Raw genomic sequence first — 13159 nt, forward strand, 5'->3', positions numbered from 1 at the left:
CTATATACAATACCTCATGAACTATAGACTTACTGTAATGCCCATATCGGTCCTGAAGTGGTAAATGGACTGGTTCTTATATCGTGCTTCTCTACTCTACTCTACCTGAGCACTCGAAATACTTTATATAACTTGTTGAACCTCTTGATTCACCCATTCCTTCAAGTGCTTTCTATCTCACACACACATTCATAGTCTTAGGACATTTGGAACAGCCAGGGATCAAACCACCAATCTTCCAATTAGGATGACCTGCTCTGCAACCTCCCCTAAAGGCATATATATGGTCACCACAGGATACCACCAGAGATCCCATGTTTTTGTCCCAAGGGCTGGAGATCCTTCACTGAAGTTTAGCAAGACCTACGTAAAATTAGAATTAGGTGGTTTTAATGTTGTGGCTGATCATAGTGTATTAATTATAAATTTCCCCCAAAATTAGCAGAAAGCATACAGCAAAACTAAAATGGATGAGTAAAAAGAAAAAGCCCCAAAGTGCCACTTAGGCTAGCAATTAGCACGCCACTCCCCAGGCTAACAGTAATGGAGCTAATTCCTGTTACTGCAGCTGAACACTGTGAACACAAACCATTTGTTTAACAGTTCCAGCCAGCTTGAGGCGAAACTCTCCTGTAATATATGAAGCAGCTCATTACAATTTCTCTTGCTGTTGGCTAAGTTTTTGCCCTGGCACTATTAAAGAAGAGGCTTACCAAGCTCAATTTGCCTGAAAATATCAGCTAATACAGTGATTGACCATATTTACTGAGATTTACCCCCATGCCTGAAGAAAAGAGGGAGGGTGAGAAGGAAACAAAGTCGGGGTGTGAAGGAATTGTTATGAAAATAGAGGTGGTAAGAGAACAAGTGAGAACGAGAGAAAGAGTCACACAGACAGAGAGAGGAGGGGTGGCAGATGGTGACATGTTGATTTATGAGCTGCAGGGCTTTTCATTAACCATACTGAGTTTTACTGAAACAGAGAAAGAAAGAAAGAAAGAAAGAAAGAAAGAAAGAAAGAAAGAAAGAAAGAAAGAAAGGCAGAAAGCAAGAGAGGCAGACGGAACGACGCAAAATTGGAGGACACTGAGAGGGAAGCTGTGGGGTGGGAACATGGGAAAGAAAATGAAGTTTAGTGGAGTAATGCTGCTGATACTGTGATGCAATTTCAACCTGCGCTTCCAGTGGCCACGTACTCAAATATAAACTAGGTACATGTTTGTAGCAGGTGGTGTCTCTGCTGACTGACAGTACTGACTTGAGATAGAACATTACCTTGCCTTCGTCTATTTTCTTTGGCATTCCTGCGACCTGCAGACCTGTCATTAGCAATCTTTAGAAATGTCACTGTCTGCCAAATATAAGCATAACCAACCCAAGCACGAACAATATATTTATATCACATTGTGTGAGCTAGTTTCACTACCAAATACTGCCTTCAATAGTTTCAAATGAATCAAGAGAGATTATTTTCAAATTAAGGGCTGTTCTCCTCTTTGTCTACATGTTTACAATGTTGGAAACAGTATTTTCAATAAAACATGAAAACTTGTTTAAAAAAGCAACTTCTGTTTGTCACTAGCTCACTTTGTGGATGTAGTGCTAGCTTAGAAACTTACTTTGGTGATAACAAGTACCTCTTATTTTTAGTTTTGGTGAAAACCTGTATTTTTAAACCATAATAATGGGGCTTTAGTAAGTAAAATACACAGCACAGCCCTTCAATCTAATACTCTGCTCAACTTTCTTGTGTTGCCAAGTTATAAAGATGTTTTTTGGCAGCCATTATTCCACCCTCTGTATCTACTTCTTTCAATGTGCTCATTCGAAATAAATTGCTTCCAGCTGTTTTGCCTCTTGTTTGTGCTGCTTCTATGAGTGCACAATTACAGGTTAATGAATATATTGCAAACCAGAATTGTTGGAAACTAAAACGAGACCCTGTTCAGCAAGAAATCTGAAATGGTAACCAAAGGAGCTTACAAAGAAAAGCGTCTGGACTTCTTTAAGTTGCTTGAAGACATTTCACCTCTCATCCGAGAAGCTTCTTCAGTTCTAAGGTCAAATGGTGGGGACACAACATAGAAGAGCCACCTCCACAGGACAAGACTCAGCTGTCCATCTGCATCTAAAGGATAAAGGACACTTTTTCGAGGATGCCAGTGTTCATATTTTGGACAGAGAGGACAGATGGTTTGAAAGAGGAGTGAAAGAAGCCATCTATGTCCACTGTGAGCGACCATCTTTGAACAGAGGCGGTGGTTTACGACACCAACTGTCTGCCATCTATAATCCAGTTTTGAGTTCCCTCCCCAGACGCCTTAACCCCCACTCACATCCTGGGCCATCTGACCTCAGGAATTCGCATGATAAGGTGGGGCCAGGTTACACAGTGAGCTCACCCGAAACTCTGGCTGATTGGGACCCACACCCGTTTTCACACCTTGGCTCAGGCGATTAGAGGATCATCAGGGGGTCCTTTTGTCCCTCTTTGGGGGGTTACTCCCACTAGGTTTAAATCTGGGACTCCCCACCATTTGACCTTAGAACTGAAGAATCTTCTCAGATGAGAGGTGAAACGTCTTCAAGCAACTTAAAGAAGTCCAGACGCTTTTCCTTGCAAACTCCTTTGACTACGATGACCTGGATGACTGAGAACCTTCACAGACTAAAATGGTAACATCACTAATGCTTTCGTAATATTTGAATATCGAAAAGGAGGGTGAGTAAGTGATCGACAAAGAAAATACAAACGAGAGACGTTTTTGTGTCACCGTAAACCAAAACTCCTGTCTTCACTTGCTTTCAGTCTTATTCATTTTTCCCCTCCTTTAATGCGCATATCAAATAAAGTCACACATAAACACAGGCATTGACTTGGCTTTACCAGTGTGTTTAGTTATTAGTAAAAATATGCATACTGAGGCTTCTAGCTTTTATGGAGAAAAAAATGCTCTATTTCTTTTTAATGGTTTCATCTGTAAAATGAAGGGGGATAATTTTTCAAAATATAAATACACTTTTTGAACACTTATGACAGCTTGAGACAACCTTTACTGTGAATAACCAGCTTTTTATATTTCATTGAGGGCTACAATATTCCCGTTGCCAGTACTGAATTTAAAGTGATTTTCAAATTTACTGTTTGCCAGAGGTTACGAACAAGAATTAAACAGCAAAATTGAAAGTAGGTTCATACAATGTGCTCACTGTGCCACTTTTAATTGTGGCAAACAAAATGTCAGATAAGATAAGCAATTTTTTAAATGTCCTGGACTGTCCTGGATTGCCCCACCGGGGTGCTGGTTTCCCTTTTTATTTTTTAAAAAGTGACTTGCTTTGACCTCCTAAGACCCAAACTCATTCATGGCATGCATTTTTAATTTCTCTTTGCTATTTGGGCTGATTGGGACCTGATGAATGTAAAAAACAAGAATTACGTGTTTTGTTTTGTTTTTTAGAAAAATGAGATCCACATATGAGGACTTTCGCTTTAAATTTCGATAGAACAGTGGCAATATAATGTCCTCATAAGTGGATATCAGGCCCGTGTAAAGAAAAATGTAGTATTTTGGTCTAGACAACCGAAAATGTGATGTCCACATATGTGGACGCCAGGTCCTAGGAGGTTAACTTTAGCAGGATCACTGTCATTGGCCCACCTGAGCAGATCTATGTCAGAGTACTGGACAATAGAGTGTGTCATACCTCTCATGCATTCCACTTTTGTCCTGGTCATTGAATATTGGACAAACTCCTTATGGCCATGAGGATATTCTAGGGTGTGTAGGAGTTTGCTCAACCCTTGTGTGTGTGATTATGTGTGGGATCGAACTTGTCCCTCAGGGTGTCCTGTGGGAGGTTGCTTCAGGATCTGTTTTTATAGGCCATCCAGTCTTTGTACAACCATTATAATAGCGTAATACAGACTCATTTCCAGTGGGAGTTGGACTTCACTGTGGTTGCCCTTTGTCATCGTTTGCGTTCATAACTTTTGTGGACAGAATCTCTAGAGATAGGCAAGTGCACAAGGTCTCTAGTTTGGTGACCTGAGAACCACCTTTTTGCTTTTTGTGTGTGATGTGACTCTTTTGGCTTCAGTGGCATTCAGCAGTGACATTCACCTTGAACTGGGGCAGTTTACAGCTGTGTGGGAAGTGGTAGGAATGAGAATTAGAAAAGCTGGAAAAGTGTGGAGTGCCACCCATGGTTTCACAAGGAGTTGCTACCTCAAGTGAATGCTGTCCTTGCCTACTTTGGTGAAGAGAGATCTGAACATGAAACTAAGCTGTCAGTTTACTGGTTGATCTACCTTCCTCAACTATGGCCATAAGCTTTTTGGGTCCTACAAGGAGCAGACCCAGAGGAAGACCCAGGGCATGACAGAGAGATTATGCTTCTTGGCTGGCTTGGGAATACGTCTGTGTCCCACAAGAAAAGCTGGAGTAGGTGGCCAGAGAGAAGGAAACAGGACACAAAGCAATGGATGGATTGGATGCTAAACTAAAAAATAAGCCTTTTATACTTTACCTCCCACATTATGCATTGCCTTTTGGTTTTTCATACCAAGCCAGGAGTGCACTGTGCACCTATGTTCACTGACAGCCTCATTATTTCTAACACTCATGTTTTTATTCATGTCCTGAAATCCTAATCCTTTGTTTTGATTGACAGGTATATGATGGAGAGAACAGTTCGTCACGCCTCCTTGGTAATTTTACTCGTGAAGACATGATGGGTCGTGTCATCAATAGTACATCTAATCACCTGTGGCTGGAGTTTAATAGCAATGCTTCTGGAACTAATCAGGGTTTCCACCTTACATATACAAGTAAGTGATCTTTATCAAAATGTTTAAACCAGGAATACAGATCATTTAAAATGTGTATTTACTTGTACAGTGCTGGTTTGAAAGGAGCTTTTAACACGACTCTTGCTGTCTATCACAGACACCTTTCTACTTCAATTTTACTTTAAATTAAAGGGAAATGGCTTATACATATTTGCACATCCATAAACTGTTCCTTAATACCTTTTAATGTTTCATATTTCAAATTATGGGCAGCATGGTGGCACGTGGTTTGCACTGTTGCCTTAAGAAGGTCTTGAGTTTGACCCCACCATCTCGCTGGGGCCTTTCTGTGTGGAGTTTGCATGTTCTCCCCATGTTTGTGTGGGTTCTCTCTGGACATTCTGGCTTTCTCCTACAGTCCAAAGAAATACAATTAGAAGGATTAGGTTAATTGATGATTCTAAATTGCCACTGGTGTAAATTTGAGTGTGAATAATTGTTTGTCTGTCTGTGTCAGACTGGCGATCTGATCAGGGTTTATCCCACCTCTCACACTTTGGTAGCAGGGATAGGTTCCAGCCATCCGTGACCTTGTTGAGGAGAAGTGGAAGAGAATGGATGGATGGGTTTTAAAATATTCCTTCTTGATGTTGCACTTGGTGGAGACATCGTTTTGATTATCTGCAGTTAAACAGAAAATGTATATAGCAAATTAGTAGTTGTAGCCTGAGATCACCACATTAGGGATATCTGGTCTCCCTGATCCCATACAGAGGCAAGAGTTACACAAAAAATTACACAAATTCCATCACAAATTGTTGATCAAAAGTAGTCCTAAAAATGACAGCAATATATGCACACAGCTACGCAAACAGTAATTTACTATATGAGAAGTAGCTCATCTCAAAGATCGTCATGAAGAGATGTTTATAATTGAAATCTAGAGTGGTAGTAATTGTTTTTGATTGCCCTCTTGAATGTTTCCTGCACCTGCCCCATGCTTCAGTCAAGTGATTCTTGAGTGCTAATGTATATAGCAGAACAAAATAGGTGTCATGTACTACAAAACTGTAGAGACTAGCCTTTCTCAGTCAGCAAATTGCATTGCTTTGTTTTTCTTTTTCCCTTTTTGACAGCTTGAAAGATCAACAATCACTTTTCCCAAGGATTTTCTGTTGAGGGCCAGAGTGCAACAGTAGCTTACCAAGCATACTGTAAAAAATGAGTGCATGAATATCTGAAACAGGCTGTCTTTCTTTCTGACAAACACATATGCACACACACATCTTAATAGCTGTAAAGTGAGTCTCTTAAGAAGGCAAGAGCAGCTGCTGTGTAAGTCAAAGAGGCTATTAGAGGAGCATTTATCTGCAAGTCATTAAAAGAAGGTGAGAAAGTGACACATCTCGAGTGGAAGAGCGGCTGGACGAAGGGACAAACAAATGAAGCTAGATGTTATATGGACGCCAGATATATGCTCTGTATGTCAGTTAGGCCATTAGACAACCATCAATCAGTGAGTCATTAAACCAGAGAAGGTGACACCTTCTTCAAAGCGCTGCTGCAATAGATGAGCGGATGGATAGATAAGAGAGATTGATATAAGGTTTGAACAAAAGAAAGGGAGGAAGCAATGGCTCCTGATCAACGGAGGCAGCAATTGCTTGTTAAGCAGAGTCAGAGTCTGAGTTAAACAGTTTCAGTAATGCACATTATTAGAGGCTATTTCAATACAGAAAATAAAATAATGTGCACATCTGTTCAGGACATTAAGAAAGCCGGTTGTTAGCAGTTTCTATTACAGTTTAGTAATAATGTGGTAATAGCGGCAAAACAAAGAACGTAATAATACAGAAATAGCAAGTTATAACCCCTTAATTACCACATTATTAGCCAAGTAATTACATTGTAGCAAAAGTGGTTATAGCTGACTAATATTACATTCAAATTTAAACGCTGGGTGATACTCAGACAAAAACTGAGGGTACTAAACTCAAGTCAGGACTAAATATTCCTGACTTATGTCTATAGCATTATTTATTTGGATGTAACAATGTAACTATTATGTTTAATGTTCTGGCTTATTACCTATGAAGGGAAACAAAAAGTACTAGGTAACCATAGATAACTATAAGTCAGTATACAGCAATTCATATTACAGTTATTACCATTTTTGTTGCTTGCAGGTTATTATATTGTTATCAAAATATTACTGTTACTGATAAAGTGCTACCATTAGGTGAATCTGTTTTCACTGAATTGACAGGTCTAAACACAAAAGTCAAACGTATAGATTGAGTGGATTCTCATTTTATGCCCTGAATCTGGCAAGCAGTAAAAACTTAGCAGGTTTACATATAATAACATCACCCAACAGTCAAGTGACTCATAGTGATCATCATAACAATTTAGCAACGCACTGCCAAATATGTCATTAAACTTTCATTGACAAAAGCTGAAATTTACCATGTAGAAATTTAAGTATCGCTGACTTTATTGGATAATTAAATATCTGTGCTGCTAACTGATGAATCTTCTTGAATAAAGAGCTTTTTTACAGCTCACTGTTTATTGTCCCTATAGCAACCCCTATCTGAGTGGGAATGCTATATCTATCATAAGCTGACCTGAGGGGGGAAAAAAGCATATGTTGGTTGCATTCTTGTGTCTTTGTTTAACCATCTGCCTTAATGGCAGGAAGTTTTTCTATTCTTGTGTATCTTAGAAAGTTAGAAACTCTGTTTTTTCTGTGTGTATGTGGGATGTAAAATTATCATTTAATGCTTTTTTTCCCTCCACATTTTCACTGCATAAATTTAACTGACAATGCTTTCCATTACCATTACAACTCTCATTATATTTTCAGAAAGTGAGAATCCCAACTTTTCTTTTTTTTGAATGTCACAGAAAGAAGCATAATTTTATAATTTTATGTCACAAGTATTTAGTATTTAGTATTTATTTATTTATTGTCATTGTCAAGAACAATGAAATTGCGTTTGGGGCTTCCATACAACCCAAAAAAAGAAGAAAATAATAAATACCCCTTAAAACCCAAGTGTACATATTTAACCCAGTGTGACTCCAATGCAATAAGACAATCCTTAGCAATAATGTTCGTAGAAATTCAGACAAAGACCTGAGAAACATGACAAAATACAACAATGCAACCCATTCAATATTATTGTACTGTGAGATATGATATCAGATATGATAGTTATCTATTTAAGAAAGGGGGGGGGGGGGGGGGCAGGAGGGGGAAGAGAATAAAGATATGATGCACCAATGCAGACCAGTTCATTGCTATTAAGAAGTTGGATATGGTTATTGTCCGTGAGAGGGGGGCAGAGAGTTCAGGAGCCTCACAGCCTGTGGATACAGGCTGTTGGCCAGTCTGGATGTTCTGGCCTGTATAGACCTGTACCTGTATTAACATTGTGTTCAGACCTTGAAATTCTGTAGGACGTAGTGAGATTCTGGAGAAGAATACAATAACCTTATGTCCTTTTGTCCAGAATAGAATCATCCTGTGTGAAAGGTAGTGTTGCAGCATGGACAGGAAGACCTAATCACTATCCCTGTGTGTTTGTCTCCACCCAGGTTTTGACCTAGTACGCTGTGAGGAACCAGGTGTCCCTAGTTATGGCTATAAGATCCAGGATGACGGTCATTATGCCAACACTTTTGTCCTGTACTCCTGCAACCCTGGATACAGTCTTCATGGGAGCAGTACACTCACCTGCCTCAGTGGTGACAGACGCGTCTGGGACAAGCCGCTTCCTTCCTGTGTCGGTTAGTATGCCAGCATATGTGTAGGTTCCCTTCTGCATCAATATTTCAGAACTACAAGATCTGAATTATTAACCTCTGGACAACTCTCTTTTTCATACAATTCAGTGAGTGATATAGCAGGGAGAAGCTACTCATGTCTGTTTCTGAGTTGCAGCATGATGATTCAAAAGACAGTGTGCGAGAACAAGTGACTGAGTCAACAGACAAATGAATACTTTCAAAAGAGCGTGTGGGGGACTGATTCAACACTGTGGGAAATGTAGTGGTTCTAATACAATTTCTGCATAAAAACTGGCCTTTCTGATCATCGGCCTGTGCACATGAGATTACATGCACTGTGGCATCTGGTTGTCATCAGGTAGGATATTTTAGTGCATCGTGCTCTCTGTTTTAAGGATTGCGTGGTTAAGATGCAAAAATAAAGGGTGATTTCTGAAGTGATGAATTTATAATGTAAGCCAGACAACTCCCTAGTACCCTGAAGGTGTGAAGAGCATTTTATGCCAGAGACTTTGACAGAAGCCTCAGCTTTCTCTTTTATTCTCAGCATGCACAGCAAATAGAATATTCTATCAGAAGAGACTGAAGGTGATGTAGGAAACAATATTGATTCATCTGAAATTGTTGCTTCTTGAATAAAATTATGGTAAAATACGACCAAACAGAGATATTATGTCATAGAAGAGCTGCAATAACTCTTTTTTCGATGCACGACTATACAGACTGCTTGCTATATAACCTAATTTTGACCGCATGCTGTTTTTCTAAAGTTGTATAATGACAAAGTTTGTTTGTCTGCATGCTCAAAATTCATTTTAGTCAAATTAGATAGCAATCATTTCAGATATAAAACAAAAAAAGTTTTTCGTTGTTAAACAAACTTACTGCACACCCGTATGAAACTGATGATTCATGATTAAAACTGTCCTCTTAATAGGAATCACTTCTTCAACCCTTCTGACTCAATCTGCAACAGAGAATCATAAATAATAAGAAAAGACAGAAATGAAGATAAATGAAACTTTTAAAAAAGGACAGCCCTCCTGCACTTCTCTCCAACTCCAACAACACTACTTGAGTAGTTGAGAATGCTGACCACAGATTTAAAAATAAAAGAATCATCATCCATTTCCAATGTAAATGTCACAAACAGACAGTTACAGCAGTTACAGTATATCAGTTTTGCAATGACTGACCACCACATGACTGCACACAGTGTTTTTTCAGATAGTAAAAATAGTTTTTAAACTGTATTTGGCCCATTTAAAATATATTTGGGCATTTCTTAACGTTTTCAGGCAGATAAACTATCAGAGGATAGCTGTACCTTTAGTTGACATTTAGCACCTCTTAATTAGTTCTGAGAAAAGTATGCCAAGAGATTCAGGTGCTTTTTAACTTGTTTCCCTCTCTTGCTTTTAAGTGTGTAAAAGCTGTTTCATATTTTAACTACAACAAGTACAGCTGGTCATTCTGATTCCTTATTTTCATTCAGCAACCGCCAGTGAAGCATGGAAGGTTTGTTTACGTGTATTGTTTGTAGCTAGCTTTGAACCCCCTAAAGGAAATTTGCAATTTTTTAAAGTCCATAATTCCTATTTTGTTCATAAATATTGTGTGGCTTTGCATATTTTGGAAATGAAAGCACAGTTCCTGTAGGTATTCCATCTTGCTGAGTAGATGTGGGCACAGAGCACATGTTAATTTGGAATTCCCCACTGTAGTGCTTAACCATGTGTCTTGTAACCTGCCAGTACATCTGAAGTCTGTCATGTGGGTTATACCCAGCTGTGGTTTCTAATGGCAACTAAAAACAATGTGTGTGAATGGATGTGTATGGCGAAGAGTGTGTGTGTGTGACCCTGAATGCCTCTGCAGTCAGTAAAATTTTTGCAGCTGTTCTGTCACTGCCTTATTTCAGGTAAGCCAGCAACCGGGAGAATACTTGCTGGCAGAGCCCTGGGCTAACTACCTCTGTAGCTACCTTTGCGTGCTCATCCTTTGTCTGTCTGTTGGAGTGTTTGTCTTTCTGCCTCTCTGACTGTCTCCTCCACTGTCTGTCTTGCTTACTCCCATATCTATGTGCATAAGCATGGAGATCAGGAGATAGGTTTGCCTCAGGCTGTTTCTATACCAAGAGTGGTTGTCTGCTACTTTGAGAATATCTTTTTTCCATTTTTCCCCTCTCCTTGTTCAAACTGACAAGGAGAGGGGAAAATTATTCCGACAATATTTCAGTTTTGGTAAAATCCAGGTTTTCATACAACACATATAAATTTACAATTTTGCATGTACTTATAAAAACACAAGACATGAACACAATAACCAAGCCACCTCTTCACATACAACTTTATAAAAGTAAAAAACATGAAAGATCAAATTTAAATAAATGCCTGCATATTTTTTTACTTTTAAGTTCACACATGTGTATAAACTTTCATTACTACAGCACTCACTCACACATTATCTTTACATGGAACAGTTTCATTACAGCAATACATATTGTTATTGGAAAAAACTGTTTTGATAATTATATCTTTTTTCAAAAAAAAGATCTTTTGTATTTTCTTGTACAGTGTCCATTTATTATGAGTTACGCCTCACCATAGCTTGGCACATTACTTTTTTCTGTGTCCTACATAATTTTACTTTCAACAACAGAAATAGTCTTTTCGTTGCAAATTATGTTACTGAGATAAGATTTCTGCTTTTCTATTGGAAAGGTCCCAAAGGGTCAAGCCCAGAGCAGCATGCAGGATTCTATTGGCCTTGAAGTCCTTCCCTGGCATATATAAATATTGTTTATTTGTGTATGCTGCCATGTTAAGGTCACAAAGCTGAGCTGCAGGCAAAATATTGCAAAGTACTTTATCTGAATAAAGGGATGAACAGAATATTTGTCTAAAGTATAAACATTCTCCCAGTGTGATGACAAGCTCAGAGTTGTGGTGATAGTATGACCTGTAAGGATGTGTGCTTCCCCTGGTTCCCCTTGATACTGTACCAAGTAAATACAGTAAATGTTTACATTTGAGTCTCCTGCAGTCCTCTGTCTACACTGAGGCAACACAGTCTCATCAAAATTTACATGACAATAATTAATGTCAAAGGCAGAGGTAAAGTAAAGCAAAACTATACTCTTTATCTTTCTTTTAAAGTGGAAAAACTTTAACTACCTTCCCTCTGCCTGTACATTCATCAGTATATGTCAAAGCCAGAACAGCAATTAAATTTGCAACGGTGTGAAAATATCTCATCAAAATTCTCCACACCTGTTGGCCTGATCTTTAAAACTTCTTCTCTGAAAATTGGCCAAGGCTTACTTTGCAAGTTGTGTTGTAAGTCCTATCTGCCAGCAAGAGTGATAAAAACACAACAGAATAGTTGCCTTTCTTTTCCTGCTTTCATTCACCAGGGACAGAAACAACTATGTTGTTGTACTGTGGATGCTGGCGGGTGTGTTCACATGTCTGGATGTGCTTGCGTAACTGTAGAAATGTTTTCAAGTATGTTCCTGGCCTTGTGTGTGATTGTCTCTTGGAGTACCCTTTGTGTTTGTCTTCACATGGAAATTCTGATTTGTGTGCTTTCTGCCCAGGGTAATGCAACAACAGTAGGTTGCCATGGTTTTGTAGATTGTAGGGCTGTGTTAATGATGCACGTTTAACTCACACAAACAAACACACAGACATGCACAGATGTACATACACACACACAGACATACCTAAACAGCAGTCATCTTCTTGCGCTATGTGCTACCATGATGAGTTTAAATCTCTTACCAGCTTTGCCCCCTGATTTGTCCATATTCACTATTTTTAACCTCTCTGTCCACAAAAAACAATATAAAATTAACAAAAAACTCACTTGTGCTGTAAACTTTTTTCTTGAACTCCTTAACAGAAAAGAGTCATCAAAGTTATTTGCCAGCCTTGAAACGCTATACCAAAAGCTTGGATAATTCAAGGTTGATTTAACGATTCAAGCAGTTCTTAACTGAATCTCATTTAACTTGACCTTCACACCTCAGTGCAATTTACAGCGAAGAACAGAAGCTACATCTTATAGAGATAAATTGAAACATTAATACAAAGACAACCATAAAATGTTTAATGTAGGATCTGGTTTTATAGAGAGAAATCGTCTTCAGTGGGCCAAAATGTCGGGCCAGATCTAAAACTGGTGGAAACCCTACTTCTCCAAACCAACCCGAGGATAAGAAGACCCAGTCAAATACAGTCCCGATCAAACGTTTAAGACCACTTGGAAAATGGCAAAAAATCATATTTTGCGTGGTTAGATCTTAACAAGGTCCCAAGTAGAGCTTCAACATACAACAAAAAGAAATGGGAGTGAGACAAAACATTTTTTGAGCATGCAATTTAAACTGAAACAGGCTGTTTTACAGCTGATCAAAAGTTTGGGATCACATGGCCACTAATAGGTCAAATCTGTGCAAAAATGTGGATTCAAATTTTTTTTATTTTTTATACAAGTTATCATAAAATGCAGTACTTGCTCCATTGTTCCTTTATGCTTTCTTTTATTATGCATAGTAATGTCTGCTATGGTGTT

At 38.7% G+C, this 13159-nt stretch overlaps 1 protein-coding gene across 2 annotated transcripts in view; it reads left to right on the top strand.

Annotated features, from left to right (window-relative positions):
- The window catches only part of LOC146639603 (CUB and sushi domain-containing protein 1-like), a 480470-nt gene that overhangs the window by 373666 nt on the left and 93645 nt on the right, over positions 1-13159 (top strand). For both annotated transcript variants that reach the window (XM_085353830.1, XM_085353836.1), the window contains exons 25-26: positions 4675-4831; positions 8393-8584. In XM_085353830.1, coding sequence (XP_085209956.1) covers positions 4675-4831; positions 8393-8584 — 349 coding nt within the window. The remainder of the gene's footprint in view (positions 1-4674; positions 4832-8392; positions 8585-13159) is intronic.

Source organism: Diplotaxodon limnothrissa, linkage group LG1 (genome assembly GCF_057381915.1).
Source record: "Diplotaxodon limnothrissa isolate DT_005_m linkage group LG1, D_limnothrissa_male_GT1.1, whole genome shotgun sequence".
Taxonomy (NCBI): domain Eukaryota; kingdom Metazoa; phylum Chordata; class Actinopteri; order Cichliformes; family Cichlidae; genus Diplotaxodon; species Diplotaxodon limnothrissa.